The following is a 17,348-nucleotide window of genomic DNA, read 5'->3' on the forward strand; positions in this document are numbered from 1 at the left end:
GATTTATTGTGAGTTTATATAACCGATAAATGCTAGTGAATTTGGCGGTGGTATACAGTGTATATTATCTTTGTTTGGTTGAGAATTGATATTATTTGATTGGATATTGGAGGTGATATGGTTGGTAACTAACTGTGATCTGTAATGGTTTTAAAATGTGGACGTGTGAATCTTTGAGCGATCTGGAAAAAATCAGGTTTTGGTTTGTCATATATTTAAGTATTTAACTCGTTTGATGAACGGGCCGTGTTCGGGTTGACATGTTTAGTTATTGATTAAACGCTGCTTGAAAAGATAAGAATAAAGAAACTATTGGATCGCATTCAATGTTTTGCTAATTTCAAGTGATGTTACTAAAGGGTGAAAAAAGAAAGTGTTTGAACATAGCAAAAAGGAAATGGTCCTTTTTTTCCTTTTCATATTTCTATACAAGAACAACTTTTTTCTAACTAACACGACCACCATCGACTTGTGAAACAAAAAAGTTTATGTTACCTTTTTTCTTGAAAGTACTCTTAAAACACTAATGAATCATGGTTAAATTTGATTTACACTTCACATACTCATTTATGAGTTTTATTTTTACTGCATTAACTTATGACCGATAATGGTCCTCTTTGTTCATAACGTATATATAACATATGCAGTTTTTGGGTACGGGCCTCATTCAGTTTGGCCGATTGGAGTTGTTGCATTGGCCGATCTTACGGGATTTATGCCTGTTCCTAAAATAAAGGTCCTTGCAAGTACCGCGGTAAGACTAGTTATTTATATTATTATACAATTAGTCATCTCTTATATATTAATTAATATTCGCACAGGTGTTCTATACACCGTTTCTGAGGCATATATGGACATGGCTCGGACTCACGGCTGCAACCAGGAAGAATTTTTCCTCTCTCCTAAAAGCTGGTTATAGCTGTATAGTCATACCAGGTGGTGTGCAGGAGACATTTTACATGGAGCATGATTCTGAGGTACAATTAGCAATTTCAAGTTTATTTATTTTATCGTTTAAATGTTTAACACTTTAACTTTGTACAGTCAACCCAACCGTGATTTTATATAGATTTTAATATATTTAGTGCCTTTGTATTTTCTCATGCACCGGTCAACTGAATTTGGAAATGTTCTAAGACGATTACTACTAACAAGGGTCCAATTTAACAGGTCAAAAATGAGTTAATCATTTGTTGCGGGTTCATCAAAAACAGTGATCATTATTTTGCATAATTAGTATCAGATTCATAACAAGGACTATATCGTATTCACTAATGATCTAATTTATGGATTAAGAATGTTTGGCGTGCTTCCTTATAGCTAATATATAGTATGATTTTACCCATTTAGAGATGTTAAACTGTCTGGCTGGCTTTTCCCCGTTTGACTTGTTTTCGTTTAGCTATGAACTTCAATTTTGCATATTTGGCTGGTGACTGATAAATTACCCCCCCCCCCCCCCAAATTGACTCTTTTGTAATAAATGGGTCAAATTGTCACCTCTAGTATGTAGGCATCCGTTGGTAGGGCTAAAACAAGGCGCGTGAGGCGAATAAGTAAATGGGATGAAATTCATTTATTTACGATTATCAAAACACAACTTTTTTATTTTTGTTTTGTTACTTCATGGGTTAATTCACCGTTTGAGACAATCTAACACAATAATTATTTACTATAGATCGCCTTTCTGAAATCAAGAAAAGGATTTGTACGGATTGCAATGGAGAATAATTCCCCCTTGGTTCCCGTTTTCGGTTTCGGTCAGGTGTAATATAACTCTGGTGGATTTTGATTATAGTATGCACTTGCTTTTATGCATTGGCTTGTTTCTTTTTGACCACAAATCTCTTGCGTGTTGCAGTCCTATGTTTACAAGTGGTGGAAGCCACGCGGGAAGTTGTTCCTTAAACTGTCTCGGGCTATAAAGTTCACTCCGGTTTTCTTCTGGGGTTTATTCGGGTGCGTGCACTTATTTTCATATTACCACTTACAGTTGTGTGCACATCATTTAACTATGGTTTGTTGGTTAATTTTATTTTAGGTCTCCTATACCCTATCAGCAACCGATGCATGTGGTGGTTGGTAGACCGATACATTTCAAGAAAAACACAATACCTACCGTTGAAGAGGTGGTTAACTTGGTTTTAAAAAAGGTGCGCAAATGAACACTTTTTGAAGCTGATTGTGAAAGTTTATTGCAGGTTGCAGAAGTACACAGGCAGTATGTGGATGCGGTTGAAGAACTATTCGAGAGGCATAAAGCGAGAGCCGGTTATCCTCATCTTCAGTTAAGAATTATGTGAATCAAGACAATATCCGGTGCACTATCGACGGTGGTATGAGGATGTTCTTAAAAGTATGAAACCTACTTCAGTTTGTACAAACTTAGAAGATTTCACATGTTCTGTCGATAATTTAAGCACGGCTTCATCTTACATGATTTACTTACTTCTTCACTTTCTTTTTTAAAGCTTTTTAACTCTTACATTTAACATTTAACATTTAACGTTAGAGTGTTAGTGTTGGATTGGTAACCATGACTTTAGAAAATGACATTTTTTTAGCTATACCGATATCAGTTAAAAATCACAAAACAAACATCAAAAAATGGAATAAACTTGCTGATCATTTTAAAAATTTTGTATTATTTGTCGACCTTGTACTCAATACCTATGTTGTCCGACTTCTTCGATATCAACACATTCTTACGTTGACTGTTAAACAAATACTATGCAATTCTGCATTTATCAAATACTATGCAATTCTGCATTTATCAAGCGTAAACTCCAATTTTGGACTTGGTCATATTTTAAGGATGCACATCCAGTTTATATGATTACTAGTTTTTATTTTCGTATTACGGGGTTGTTTACATTATTCGTTTCCAATATTTATATATTTATTTGAATTTTAATTTTAATTATTGTATGGAAGTTAATAATATACTTAGGGGGGTTGATGATAAAAGGATTTCACAAATAAATGAGTGTTATAATCTGATTTAAATGTTATTTGTGTTTGATGAAACCCATGACCTGCTTATTTTTTTACTATAAAATTGTTTTTAATTATAAATAATATCTTTTTTTTTTTAAATCGGATACTAATTTTTAGTATATCCCAAACTTATAGGATTTTCATATCAAATTTGGTGAGATTAATTTTTAATTTAATGAGATGTTATTACCCGTTTAAGGGCTATCTGGGTTTGGTGTGACCCATACCCGTGAATTCGAGTCAAATGCATGAGAAGTCTCCAATTACAAATAAAACAATCTGGTGGCTCGAAATAACATAGTGAGGTTTCATTTTATATATATTTAAGACTAGATTTTATCCCCCGTATTACGGAGGTTGTTTTACATTATTCGTTTCTAATATATATATATATATGTTTTTTTTGGATTCTAATTTTATTTATTGTAAGTTAATAATATACTTAAGGTCTAATGATGAAAATGTTTTACAAATAAAATGAGATATAACCCGGTTATATGAGTTTGGTAATACCCATGACCCGCTTGGTTTTTTTTACTATCAAATTGTTTCTTAATTATAAATAATATCTTTCTTTAAAAAAATCGGATATTATTTTTTAGTACATCCCTATTTTATAGGATTTTCGTATATTATAAGATTTTCATATCAAATATTTGGTAATATTAATTTTTAATTTAATGAGATGTATAACTCGTTTAAGAGTTATTTGGGTTTGGTGAGACCCATACCCGTGAATTCGGGTCAAATGCATGAGAAGTCTCTATTTACAAATAAAGCAATAGGTTGCTTGAGAAAATGTAGGGAGCAACCAAAGAGCTTTTAAATATTTCGTTTATATATTTTACTAGTTTTATCCCCCCTGTATTATGGGGTTGTTTTACATTAGTCGTTTCTAATATTTATATATTTTTGAAGATTTTAATTTATTCATTGTAAGTAAGTTAATAATATACTTGGAAATTTGATAATAAAAGAGTTTCACAAATAAATGAGATGTTATAACCCGGTTTAAAAGCTATCTGGTCTGGTGAGACACATGCCCCGTTTTTTTATTATAAAAATTGTTTCTTAGTTATAAATAATATCTTTTTAAAACGGATAGTAATTTTTAATATATCCCTATTTTAAAGGATTTTCATATCAAATATTTCATGAGATTAATTTTTAATATAATGAGATGTTATAGCCCGTTTAAGGGTTATCTGAGTTTGATGAAACACATATCCATAAATTCAGGTCAAATGCATAAGAACCTTTATTTCTAAATAAAGCAAAGTTTTCGTTTATATATATTTAAGATGTATTACATATCTCCTAACTTATACCAAATAACATAACTTGGGTTCCTTTATTGTACTTATAAATCCAGTTTAATTAAAATATGTGTTGATAATACTAGATTCATCAACAAGGTATGGACATGATATTGTCATTTCGAACCTAGGAACGAAGTTTAGAGCATCCCAAATGCTAGGGATTTAAAATGCCACATCAATTGTCATCATTTCTTCAAAAGTGTTATTTTCTTTTCAATCATGCAACCTTTTGGAAACATTCTATTATTTCATTTCCACAGTTACACACTTATTTTCATCACTAAGTTATTTTGTAAAAAAAAAAAATTATTTTTTTAAGTATATTATTTAATACAACAGAATACGTTTAAAAAAGAAATGTTACATAACAATTTAACATTACATAATTTCTTTAAAAAATTAAAAATTACATAAATTAGCTTAAACTACATGATGTTACTTTTTATCGACAAACTTTCTCATGCCTTGCTAATGTTGCGGGTCAACGTGTGATTCATCATAGAAGCTTATTGTAAGGTTTTGCTTATATAGGAATAGGAACTTAGGAAATGATCCATTTGTTCCTTGAACACGGTCATGACGAAACCTTTGGCTTTGAAATGGTGGAAACTGGAACTTGTGGTACAGACATTTGAATGTAGGTTGTATTTATTCGAGTTTTCTCCCATACCTTTGTCGTTCAGAAATTGCGTGCACGGGTCATTTTCTTTTATAACTTCTGTTCATTTATCTTATTTATAAATCCAGTTTAATTAAACTTGTTGATAATACTAGAATCATAAACAAATTATGAACACAATATCTTGTCTTATTTTTGTTTAAAGAGCATGTTTTCTTGAACAAGACTCGATTTACCGGAGGTTCTAACAACATGCTGTTCTCTCATTCACGTGAAAAATTTAACATTATTTAAATATTACCATTAATTATTACTTTGTTTTGAAGGTGACAAAATAATCAGTTTAAATTACTAGTTTATTAATTAATATGTTCACTGCTTTTGGGGACATTATTTATAATTTTATTAGTAAATTATGTATTTGATGAGAATACTATATTAACATATATATATTTTTATGTAAATAATAATAATTTATATAGTAAAAATATGGTTATTTAATTATCCCTATTTTGGAAGATATACATGGAAAGTACCGACACTTGAAGCGAAATATGCCGCCCGACAATAAACCTGACCAAATTTCAAAACCAAAGCTTCCATGTCTCCTTTACCGGCCATCCTCATTCCTCAATTTTCACGAAAAAAAATTATAGGTTTTAAAACAAAATAACATATGCGTTTTGTAAATTTTGAAATGTATTTAAACTATTATAAAGTGTTAGTATGTAAAATTTTAAATTTTCATTTCATCGATCAAACACTTAGAACTTACATTTAAACGCACGACTTGTAAGCATGTTATAAGCAATAGTAATTTATCTCAAGTTCGATTGAACGATCTTACTCTATTTTTTTTTCTTTTTAAGCTGGTGTCGAATATCAATGGAAACTATTTATAAACCACACTTTAAAGAATATAGATGATATGGGTTGATGGGTATTAGATTGAAATAATAAACCTGAACGTAATGGTTGCTTCAGCCTTTTTTTGTTCAAATGGGGAAGGATGTTTTAAGCAACGGGAAAATCAGTAATGGTTGTAATTCCTCCTTCCTTGCCTTATTCCTAAGACAAATGACCCGCTTTTCATTAAAGACTTCCGCCCTATTTCGCTCATTGGTTCGATCTACAAAGTTGTTGCAAAGCTCCTTGCCAATCGTCTTAAGGCTGTCATTGATTCAGTTGTTTCACCTATCCAGTCGGCCTTCATAAAGGGTAGAAATATCTTGGACGGGCCTCTCATCGTTAACGAGCTAATCTCTTGGGCAAATAAAGTAAAAAAGAAGTTCTGTTTGTTTAAAGTCGACTTTGAAAAAGCTTATGACTCTATTAGTTGAGACTTTCTCTTCTTGGTCATGGGTTGTCACACCCCAACCTACGGCAGAAATGCCGGGGCGTGGACTGATTGTCACAGCTCGTAAGGTTACTATCACACAATTATTAAAATTCAAATATCTATTTATTTAATTCAAATAACACCATAATTCGTTACAAAAAGAAATTCAAAGTAAAACAAAACATCAAATAATTCAAATGAAAATTTAAAGTCTCAAATAAACTCTTCTAGCATTAAGTCCTTAAACAATTCTTCTAAGTCCACACTTCACATCAAACGGTAACCTGCATATGCGTGAAAATAATATAGTTTGTCAACACGAGGTTGAGTGAGCAACACACCAGTTCAGTTTACATATATAATAAAATACGTAGCTGCGACGAGTCAAATGAGATTAACAAATCAACCAATGAGCAAATAAAATGAGATGTTGAAAAGCACAAAGCTAAATCGACTAGCGTATGATCATACTATTTTCTGAGATTATGCTGGACCTCTCCGAATGCGATTCACATTGAGCACATAAACATATAACAAGTATGGCATGAGATTAGTTAACACATAAGACAAACAGTTGCAGTTTTGTGTATAGATAATTGTGAAAATATAATAAGTTACGCATATGTCCCCAAAACAGTATGAAAATGAGTAAAAATGGGGAATGTGGTACTCACCTCAGAGATGGACGAGGATGATTAAGATAGTGAGATTGAGGAAACGAATCACACGCGAACAACATTAAAGCCTAAGAGAATAACGGATATACTTGAGATAAGGATCACGATACGAGTTAAACGATAACTATTATAATAACATTATGTTTGTATGAAGTTATTATTAAACCATTATTTTATATAAGAAAGCATAACTTAATAAAATATCATCCTTAGTTTTTATAAATAAAGTTACTTGATTTATATATGAATATATATTTATGACAATGTTAGTTTTGTAAGTATCTTTATATAAGTGAAAACATGTCTTAGAGAATACACATATATGAAAAACGAGTGTTATAAAGGTCGGTTTTTAGTTTAAACAATCTTAAGTAATCATTAATATTATAATATAATTATAAAACCCAAAAAAAAAGAAGAAAACGGGTTCAGTGGGGATTGAACCCGTGACCCGAGTTTGATACACATACAACCCAACCATATGAGCTGCAAGTTCAGATTGCATAAAACCCAGATCGTTTAAATATAAACAGATTCCGACTTTTTGCCCCTTTAGCCAAGAACCCTAGCAAATTCAATTAACCCAATTCGTTTACAGTTGATTAAAACAGGTTTAGGGTTAATGATGAACACGATTTCGCGATTTAAACCCTATGTTTAATTACCTCAGATGACGAACAGAAGAGGGAGAACGGCGATGAACAGGGCCGGCCAAAGAAACGTAATGAGCGAGTATTAACAGGTGCAATGGACTAAATTATTTATAGGGGTTTTGTTGGCGATCAAACAAGGAATGAATCCTCGCAATTAATTGCATTATTATCGCGGTTATCGTGTGTAACAATATTTGGGTGTCGGTTAGGTTAAAGAAGGAAAAACGATTAAAAATTATGTAATTAACATAATTAACTTGTCGGTGAGCCGCGTCTAATCAAAAGTAAACGATTTCCTAATATTAAACTCGATCACAAAAAGATTTGGACATTCAATTGAGTGATTTCTTGATTCGGGTCCAAGAAAACCCGTTTAGACAAAGGTATGGGTAAATGGATTGAGAATGTGGGTTATAACATAAGTTACACTCAGGCCCTTGTAGTTTGAAGTTGGAGATATATGAGGCTAGAACTGGTATTTGGGTTAAAAGCGTCAACGTTAAATAGTTTAAATATAAATATAATAATAATTTATAACTCGGTAAATGCGGAAATTTATTAATGATAAAGCCCGGAACCGAAAGTGGGTCGGGTAATGGTTACAAATGATAAAGCGAAAAAACCCGAAATGTTACAGTATCCCCTACTTTTGGGAATTTCGTCCCGAAATTAGAGAATCCGCAACAACGAAAAGATGAGGATACTTGAGTTTCATCTGGTCCTCACGCTCTCACGTAAACTCGGCGCCTTGCTTAGAATTCCAACGAACTTTAACTAAAGGAATGCGGCTTCGCTTAGTAACTTTATCCATATGATCCACAATCTCAACGGGTTGCTCAACGAAATGCATAGTCTCTTAATACTAACTTCATCGAGGGGGATGTGGAGATTACCCTCGGCAAGACACTTCTTGAGGTTAGAAACATGAAACACCGGGTGAATATTAGAGAGTTCAACAGGAAGTTTGAGACGATACGCAACAGGACCAACTCTATCAATAATCTCAAAAGGACCAACGAAACGTGGAGCTAGTTTTCTCTTCTTTCCAAAACGAACAACTCCCTTCCAAGGGGAAGCTTTGAGTAAAACAAAATTACCAACACTGAACTCAAGGGGTTTACGTCTCTTATCAGCATAACTCTTCTGACGATTACGAGCAACAAGAAGATTTTGACGGATTTGAGCAATAAGATCAGTCGTTTCTTGGACTAGTTCAGGACCAGTGATTTGAGATTAACCAACTTCATTCCAACAGATCGGAGATCGACATTTACGACCATAGAGCGCTTTAAAAGGTGTCATACCAATACTAGAGTGAAAACTATTATAATAAGAGAACTCGATAAGCGGTAGATGAATATCCCAATTTCCTCCAAAATCGAGGACACAAGAACGGAGCATGTCCTCTAAGGTTTGAATTGTTCGCTCGGATTGACCGTCAGATTGCGGGTGATAAGCAATACTAAGATCCAATCGAGTACCCAGAGCGGATTGAAGCGACTTCCAAAAACGAGAAGTAAAACAACCATCACGATCAGATATAATGGATAACGGAGTTCCATGATGACAAACAATTTTCTCAACGTAAATGCGCGCCAATTGCTCGACAGTATAAGTCTCTTTGATGGGGATGAAATGAGAAGACTTGGTCAGACGATCAACGATTACCCAAATACTATTATGTTGCTTGCGGGTAGAAGGAAGCTTAGTGATAAAGTCCATGGCAATACCTTCCCATTTCCACTCGGGGACGGGAGGTTGCTCGAGCAAACCAAAAGGTCGATGATGCTCGGCTTTCACCTTGGAACAAGTGAGACATTTGGAAACGTACAAAGCGATATCTTTCTTCATACTAGGCCACCAATAGACATAACGAAGGTCGGCGTACATCTTATCCGCACCGGGATGTACGAAATATCGTGACTTGTGAGCTTCGTCCATAATAAACGTGCGAAGATCATCACGATTGGGGATCCATAAGCGGTTCAGAAAGTAAAGCATACCATTGGGTTTAGTTTCAAGTTGGGTTTCGGCACCACACGACATCTCGTCATACATATTGACTTCGGTGACGGATTCGTGTTGAGCATCGAGAACACGCTTTTCGAGATCATTTTGAACAAGAACACAAGTAAGAAGTATCGATTCGAATGGCTTCTTACGACTGAGAGCATCGGCCACGACATTTGCCTTTCCAGGATGATAGCGAATTTCACATTTGTAGTCGCTAAGCAACTCGGCCCATCGACGTTGTCTCATATTGAGTTCTTTTGGGTCAAAAATGTACTGGAGACTCTTGTGATCGGTAAACACCACACACTTCGTACCATAGAGGTAATGTCTCCAAATCTTCAAGGAAAATACGACAGCACCAAGTTCGAGATCATGCGTCGTATAATTTTTATCGTGAACCTTGAGTTGTCTCGAAGCGTAAGCGATAACCTTGCCTCGTTTCATGAGAACGCAACCAAGACCTTGGTTAGAAGCGTCACAGAAAACGATAAAATCTTCATTTCCTTTCGGAAGAGCAAGGATAGGAGCATTGCAAAGCATGTCCTTAAGAGTTTCAAGGGCTTCTTCTTGCTTTGACCCCCACACAAAGGTTTCACCTTTGTGTGTTAAAGCGGTGAGGGGCAATGTGATCATGGAAAAGTTATGAATGAAACGACGGTAATAACCCGCCAAACCAAGAAAAGAACGAACTTCGGTGGGAGTCGTAGGCGGCTTCCAATTCTTAACAGCTTCGATCTTTGCAGGATCAACATGAATACCCTTTTCGTTAACAATGTGGCCTAAAAACTGAACTTCCTTCAACCAAAACTCGCACTTAGAAAACTTGGCATACAGTTGCTCCTTTCGAAGTAGATCAAGAATGGTATGGAGATGATTCTTGTGGTCGCTCTCGGATTTCGAATAGATTAAGATATCATCGATGAAAACAATAACGAACTTGTCCAGATAAGGTTTACAAACACGGTTCTCCATAAACACCGCGGGTGCGTTTGTCAACCCTAAAGGCATAACACAGAACTCATAATGACCATAACGAGTACGAAAGGCGGTCTTGGGAATGTCATCATCACTAACTCGGAGTTGATGATAACCCGAATGAAGATCGATCTTCGAGAAGCATGCGGCTCCTTGAAGTTGATCGAAAAGATCATCGATTCGAGGGAGCGGATAACGATTCTTGACGGTAAGCTTGTTGAGTTCACGGTAGTCAATGCACATGCGGAATGAACCATCTTTCTTCTTGACAAATAGCACAGGTGCGCCCCACGGAGAAGAACTCGGGCGAATGAAACCCTTGTCCGAGAGTTCTTGGAGTTGGCTCGAGAGTTCTCGCATCTCGGAAGGTGCAACACGGTAAGGGGCTTTAGCTACGGGGTTAGCTCCGGGCATGAGATCAATTCGGAATTCGACTTGACGAACAGGAGGAAGACCAGTGACATCATCGGGAAAAACGTCGGGAAAATCGCGAACAACTGGGATATCGGATAATTTCTTCTCTTTTCGCTCTTTCTCTACCACGAGTGCTAGGAAGGCGACACATTTCTTGCGCAAATAACGTTGAGCTTGAAAGCACGACATGAGATTAATCTTGGATGTTGGAGTATCACCGAAAACCTTAAGAATACGGCCGTTTTTGAGAGGTATGCGAATGAACTTTTCGAAACAAACAACTTCTGCACGATTAAGAGTTAACCAATCCATCCCTACGATTACATCGAAACTACCCATTTGCATCGGAATGAGGTCAATTAAAAACTCGACTTTGTTAAGGACTATGACGCAATCCCTGACTACCGAGTCAATCATAATAGAATTCTCGTCGGCTACTTCTACGGTAAAAGGTCTAGACAACTTATCCCGAGGCTTATCAATAATATACGCAATATCCAAAGATATAAAACTCTTATCGGCACCCGTATCAAACAAAACTGAAGCATGATGATTATCAATGAGAAACGTACCATTCACCACATCGCTAGAACTCTGAGCTTGATTCACATTCATCATAAACGCACGACCATTGGACCCTTGAGGGGTTTGAGCAACTTGGTTCAAAGGAGGAGCTGGAATTGCAGAAGCTTGAGTTGATGCTGATTGAGGAGCCATGAGCTAAGACACAGGAGGTGCATGGGTTTGAGGTGCATAGGCTTGAGGTTGGTAGGTTTGCACTTGGTAGGCTTGGGCAGTGTAGACGGTGTATGGTATACTTGGGCTTGTGGGGGATGGGTAGCATAAGGTGGTGCAGGCATGGCATGGGCTTGGTTAGCATGGGTGAGTAATGGGAAAGCATTACGGAAATGATTAGGGTCTCTGCAGCGGTAGAAAGCTCGGGTATTAGGAACACCGGGCAGAGTAGGGTTAGCAGCAGGTCTAGCAGTAGGGGGTGCAGACCGGGTTTGGACAACTTGAGAACCAGGCGGTACTCGGCAAGTATTGGCAAGGTGGCTGTAACGGTTGCATTGAGTACACAACCGGCAACGGGATTGAACCGGGTGATGGCGGTTACACCTGGCACAAAGGGGGTGTGGGACAAAGTAAGCTTTCTTGTTTGGGGCATTAGGGTCATTTGGGGCTTGGTTGTTGGATTGGTTGACGGAGTAGTTTTGGTAGTTGGGCATACGTTTTTGGTGGTTCATGTTGAAGCGGTTGTTGTTGTTGGATGGTTTGGCCTCAGCTTTGGCATCGGTAGAGGAGTCGTTTTCTGTCTTGTCGGGTGTGGGCTTGGAATCCTTGCGGGACAAGACTCCTTCCCGAACGTGACTGTTAGTGAGGGAGGCAGCTAGGTCCATTACCTCACTAATGGTTAATGGGTTACGACTCATTACGGCATCACGGAAAGCGAGCGGGAGACCGCGAATGTATTTCTGAATTCCGCGGGTCTCGGGAGTTACCAGATGCGGCACAATACGGCTTAGTTCGCGAAATCGGCTAGAATAAGTGGAGTTATCGCCCCCGATTTGCTTAAGATCCCAATACTCTGCTTCCAACCTCTGCAGTTCATGTTCTGGGCAAAATTCATTTTTCATCGCCTCCTTTAGTTCCTCCCAAGGCATAGCCATGACCAAATCTGACTCTTGGTCGTTCCTTAGGGCATTCCACCATACAACAGCTTGATTCTTAAAGCAGCTTGAAGCAAATTTGGTCCGTTTGACATCCGGACATTCACAGTGGATAAATATGTTCTCCATTTCTTCAAACCATTGGAGCAAGATGGTGGCATTTTCCTCCCCACGGAAGGACGGAGGTTTGGTGGCTAAGAAGTTACGAAAATCATAGGTGTTAGGTGTGGCCGAAGTGGCTAAACCATTAGAATTGAGACTTTGGATTTGGGCGATAATTTCAGGCATAGCAGCAGCAAACTCTTTCGTGATTCTAGTAGCCAGGAGGCGGTCGCGTGATCCAGATGAACGTTGATGACGACGGTGATTTCTGAGTGACGACATTCTACTGGAAAAAATAAGAGTAAAGATTTATGAGTTGGGGGATCATATGTGTAAATATTTGTGGGGGAAAAACAAAGTTAGTTGAAAACATTAAGTTTCTGTTAGGTTAGTTTCACAAAAATATAACGAAATGCATCTTGGGACGTTGGTCTCCCATGAGCTTTCCATGGCAATTTGAATGGCCCAACAATAATTAACGAAAACACATGTGAGTTGGACAACCCATGAGCGTTACTTGACAATTTGGTTGTCCCAACTAATTAACGAATTATCGATGCCATATAGTTTTTCGGCCCGATGAGCGTCTTTGACCGACCAAACTAAATAACGAACTATCGAAATAAAATATGGGTAGTCAGAGTATCCGAAAAAATACGAAACAAGTTAACAGATGGATAGTCGGGATTCCCGACTAACCACTTGAAATAACGTAAAAACCATAATCGGAAGGTTACCGAATTCAAGCCACGAAATCACCGTGAATTTGGTTTAAAAATGTATATAAGAGTTCAACCACTAGTGTGGTTACGGTTGACAGCTTAGGGTGTCGGTCATATGGCATTCATGGGTCTCGCTCGGGTCCATAGGGTTGAGTACTGTGGTCAGGTTATCACCCAGGTAAGGATTAGCGTCTTACCTTTGGTTCTCGGAACAGTTTTGCCAATGCCCAACTCACAGTTTCTCTCCCCTTTTCTTATGATAGGTACATGCCATATAACCTAGCCCTAAGGAAAACGAGTGAAAACAACAGGTGGGAATTCTTAAGGAATTTCCCGCAAATAAAAGGCAATCTATTATTGATTTTAAATTTAAATAAAATTTTAAGTTTTTGAGGCATAGCCACGGAGCAGTGCATGTGTGCATGACAATAATATAATAAGAAAACTTATCAACTAAGGGAAAGCAGTAACAATCAGCTAGAACACGTAAGGTAAGCAGATAAGCATGTATAGGGCTCCTAAACATGTGTCTAAGGCAATCTCTAACGACCTATCTTAAACCTTCGGCTCTAATACCAATCTGTCACACCCCAACCTACGGCGGAAATGTCGGGGCATGGACTGATTGTCACAGCTCGTAAGGTAACAATCACGCAATTATTAAAATTCAAATATCTATTTATTTAATTCAAATAACACCATAATTCGTTACAAAAAGAAATTCAAAGTAAAACAAAACATCAAATAATTCAAATGAAAATTTAAAGTCTCAAATAAACTCTTCTAGCATTAAGTCCTTAAACAATTCTTCTAAGTCCACACTTCACATCAAACGGTAACCTGCATATGCGTGAAAATAATATAGTTTGTCAACACGAGGTTGAGTGAGCAACACAGTTTACATATATAATAAAATACGTAGCTGCAACGAGTCAAATGAGATAAACAAATCAACCAATGAGCAAATAAAATGAGATGTCGAAAAGCACAAAGCTAAATCGACTAGCGTATGATCATACTATTTTCTAAGATTATGTTGGACCTCTCCTAATGCGATTCACATTGAGCACATAAACATATAGCAAGTATAGCATGAGATTAGTTAACACATAAGACAAACAGTTGCAATTTTGTGTATAGATAATTGTGAAAATATAATAAGTTACGCATATGTCCCTAAAACAGTATGAAAACGAGTAAAAATTGGGAATGTGGTACTCACCTCAGAGATGGACGAGGATGATTAAGATAGTGAGAATGAGGAAACGAATCACACGCGAACAACGTTAAAGCCTAAGAGAATAACGGATATACTTGAGATAAGGATCACGATACGAGTTAAACGATAACTATTATAATAACATTATGTTTGTATGGAGTTATTATTAAACCATTATTTTATATAAGAAAGCATAACTTAATAAAATATCATCCTTAGTTTTTATAAATAAAGTTACTTGATTTATATATGAATATATATTTATGAAAATGTTAGTTTTTTTAAGTATCTTTATATAAGTGAAAACATGTCTTAGAGAATACATATATATGAAAAACGAGTTTTATAAAGGTCGGTTTTTAGTTTAAACAATCTTAAGTAATCATTAATATTAATAATATAATTATAAAACCCAAAAAAAAAAGAAGAAAACGGGTTCAGTGGGGATTGAAACCGTGACCCGAGTTTGATACACATACAACCCAACCATATGAGCTGCAAGTTCGGATTGCATAAAACCCAGATCGTTTAAATATAAACAGATTCCGATTTTTTGCCCCTTTAGCCAAGAACCCTAGCGAATTCAATTAACCCAATTCATTTACAGTTGATTAAAATAGGTTTAGGGTTAATGATGAACACGATTTCGCGATTTATACCCTATGTTTAATTACCTCAGATGACGAACAGAAGAGGGAGAACGTCGATGAACAGGGCCGGCCAAAGAAACGTAATGAGCGAGTATTAACAGGTGCAATGGACTAAATTATTTATAGGGGTTTGTTGGCGATCAAACAAGGAATGAATCCTCACAATTAATTGCATTATTATCGCGGTTATCGTGTGTAACAATATTTGGGTGTTGGTTAGGTTAAAGAAGGAAAAACGATTAAAAATTATGTAATTAACATAATTAACTTGTCGGTGAGCCGCGTCTAATCAAAAGTAAACGATTTCCTAATATTAAACTCGATCACAAACAGATTTGGGCATTCAATTGAGTGATTTCTTGATTCGGGTCCCAGAAAACCCGTTTAGACAAAGGTATGGGTAAATGGATTAAGAAGGTGGGTTATAACATAAGTTACACTCAGGCCCTTGTAGTTTGAAGTTGGAGATATATGAGGCTAGAACTTGTATTTGGGTTAAAAGCGTCAACGTTAAATAGTTTAAATATAAATATAATAATAATTTATAACTCGATAAATGCGGAAATTTATTAATGATAAAGCCCGGGCCCGAAAGTGGGTCGGGTAATGGTTACAAATGATAAAGCGAAAAAACCCGAAATGTTACATGGGTAAGATGGGTTTTCCTGAAATTTGGTGTAGTTGGATTAGGGCTTGTCTAGTGTCCGGAAAGAGCTCAATTCTAGTTAATGGTTCTCCTACTAGTGAATTCCAAGTTGAGCGGGGCATTCGCCAAGGGGATCCGTTGGCGTCGTTCCTTTTCGTGATTGCCATGGAGGCTTTGGAGGTTATTATAGTGAAACTAAAGAATCTTGGAAAAATACAGTGCATTAATTTACCTAACGGAGGACCTCATATTACTCATTTGTGCTATGCTGATGATGTTATGATGGTGGGAGAATGGTCAGTTCCTAATATTAAGAACATCTGTCGAATTTTAAGGTGCTTCTTTGTCCTCTCTGGCCTTAAGGTGAATAGAGACAAAAAGTTGTATTTACGGGGTACGAGTGGATGAGGCCAAGGTTTCGCTGTTTGCAACTGAAACTAGGTGTAAGGCTGGTTCCTTTCCTTTCACGTATCTTGGGTTACCGGTTGGTGTTAATATGAAGAGTATCCGTTTTTGGAAACCGGTTATAGATAGATTTAACTCCAAACTATCCAATTGGAAGTCTAATTTCTTATCCTTTGCGGGCCGGGTAACTTTGGTGAAGGCGGTACTTGGGAGTCTTCCCCTTTACTACCTTTCGATTTATAAAGCGCCGGTTCAAGTTATTAAAACCCTTGAAGGAATTAGGCGAAAATTTCTTTGGGGATCGGTTAATAATAAGAGGAAGATTAAGTGGGTGGCTTGGGATCGTGTGATCGCATCAAAAGTGTTCGGTGGTCTGGGTATTGGTGGCCTTAGAGAAATGAATATGGCACTCTTATCCAAATGGTGGTGGAGGTATAGGACATTTCCGTCTCAACTATGGGCATCAGTAATTAGTGCTATTCATGGCTCTAGCAGGTGGTCCAAAACAATAACGATTAAAAAGAGCTTAACAGGTACTTGGAAAGACATTGCTGGCATTGACAAGGTTATGAGGGAGTATAACCTTAATATTCATAATTGCTTTAAAGTGGAGTTTGGGTTGGGTAGTGATGTTCTTTTCTGGACAGACAATTGGACAGGAGAGGGGCTCCTGTGTGATAAATTTCCTATTAGCTTTGAGCTTGCATAACACAAAAAGGCCAAAATTAACACTTACTATACGTTAGTTGGATCGGTGGTCCAATGGTCATGGAGGTGGAAGAGAAATCCTAGAACTGATGCGGAATGGAGAGATATAGGGGCACTCATGGCTGACATTGGGAAGTTTGGTTTTGCTAACAATTCGGTTAAATGGGGTTGGTCTACCGAGGGGGGACTTGGTGAGTTTAGCACAAAAGTTGTTAGAAGG

At 36.8% G+C, this 17,348-nt stretch overlaps 1 protein-coding gene across 1 annotated transcript; it reads left to right on the forward strand.

The window, feature by feature from the left end:
* Positions 1 to 549: 549 nt before the first annotated feature.
* Positions 550 to 2,441, forward strand: LOC143604563 (diacylglycerol O-acyltransferase 2D-like). The gene is made up of 6 exons (XM_077080997.1): positions 550 to 754; positions 822 to 977; positions 1,679 to 1,765; positions 1,862 to 1,959; positions 2,042 to 2,129; positions 2,202 to 2,441. The coding sequence occupies exons 1-6, from the start codon at positions 608 to 610 to the stop codon at positions 2,301 to 2,303; spliced, it is 678 nt and encodes a 225-aa protein (XP_076937112.1). The 5' UTR covers positions 550 to 607; the 3' UTR covers positions 2,304 to 2,441.
* The last annotated feature ends 14,907 nt before the right edge of the window (positions 2,442 to 17,348 follow it).

Source organism: Bidens hawaiensis, unplaced genomic scaffold (assembly GCF_021521415.1).
Source record: "Bidens hawaiensis isolate Kalapana, Puna unplaced genomic scaffold, B.hawaiensis_p1.1 tig00065811_1, whole genome shotgun sequence".
Taxonomy (NCBI): domain Eukaryota; kingdom Viridiplantae; phylum Streptophyta; class Magnoliopsida; order Asterales; family Asteraceae; genus Bidens; species Bidens hawaiensis.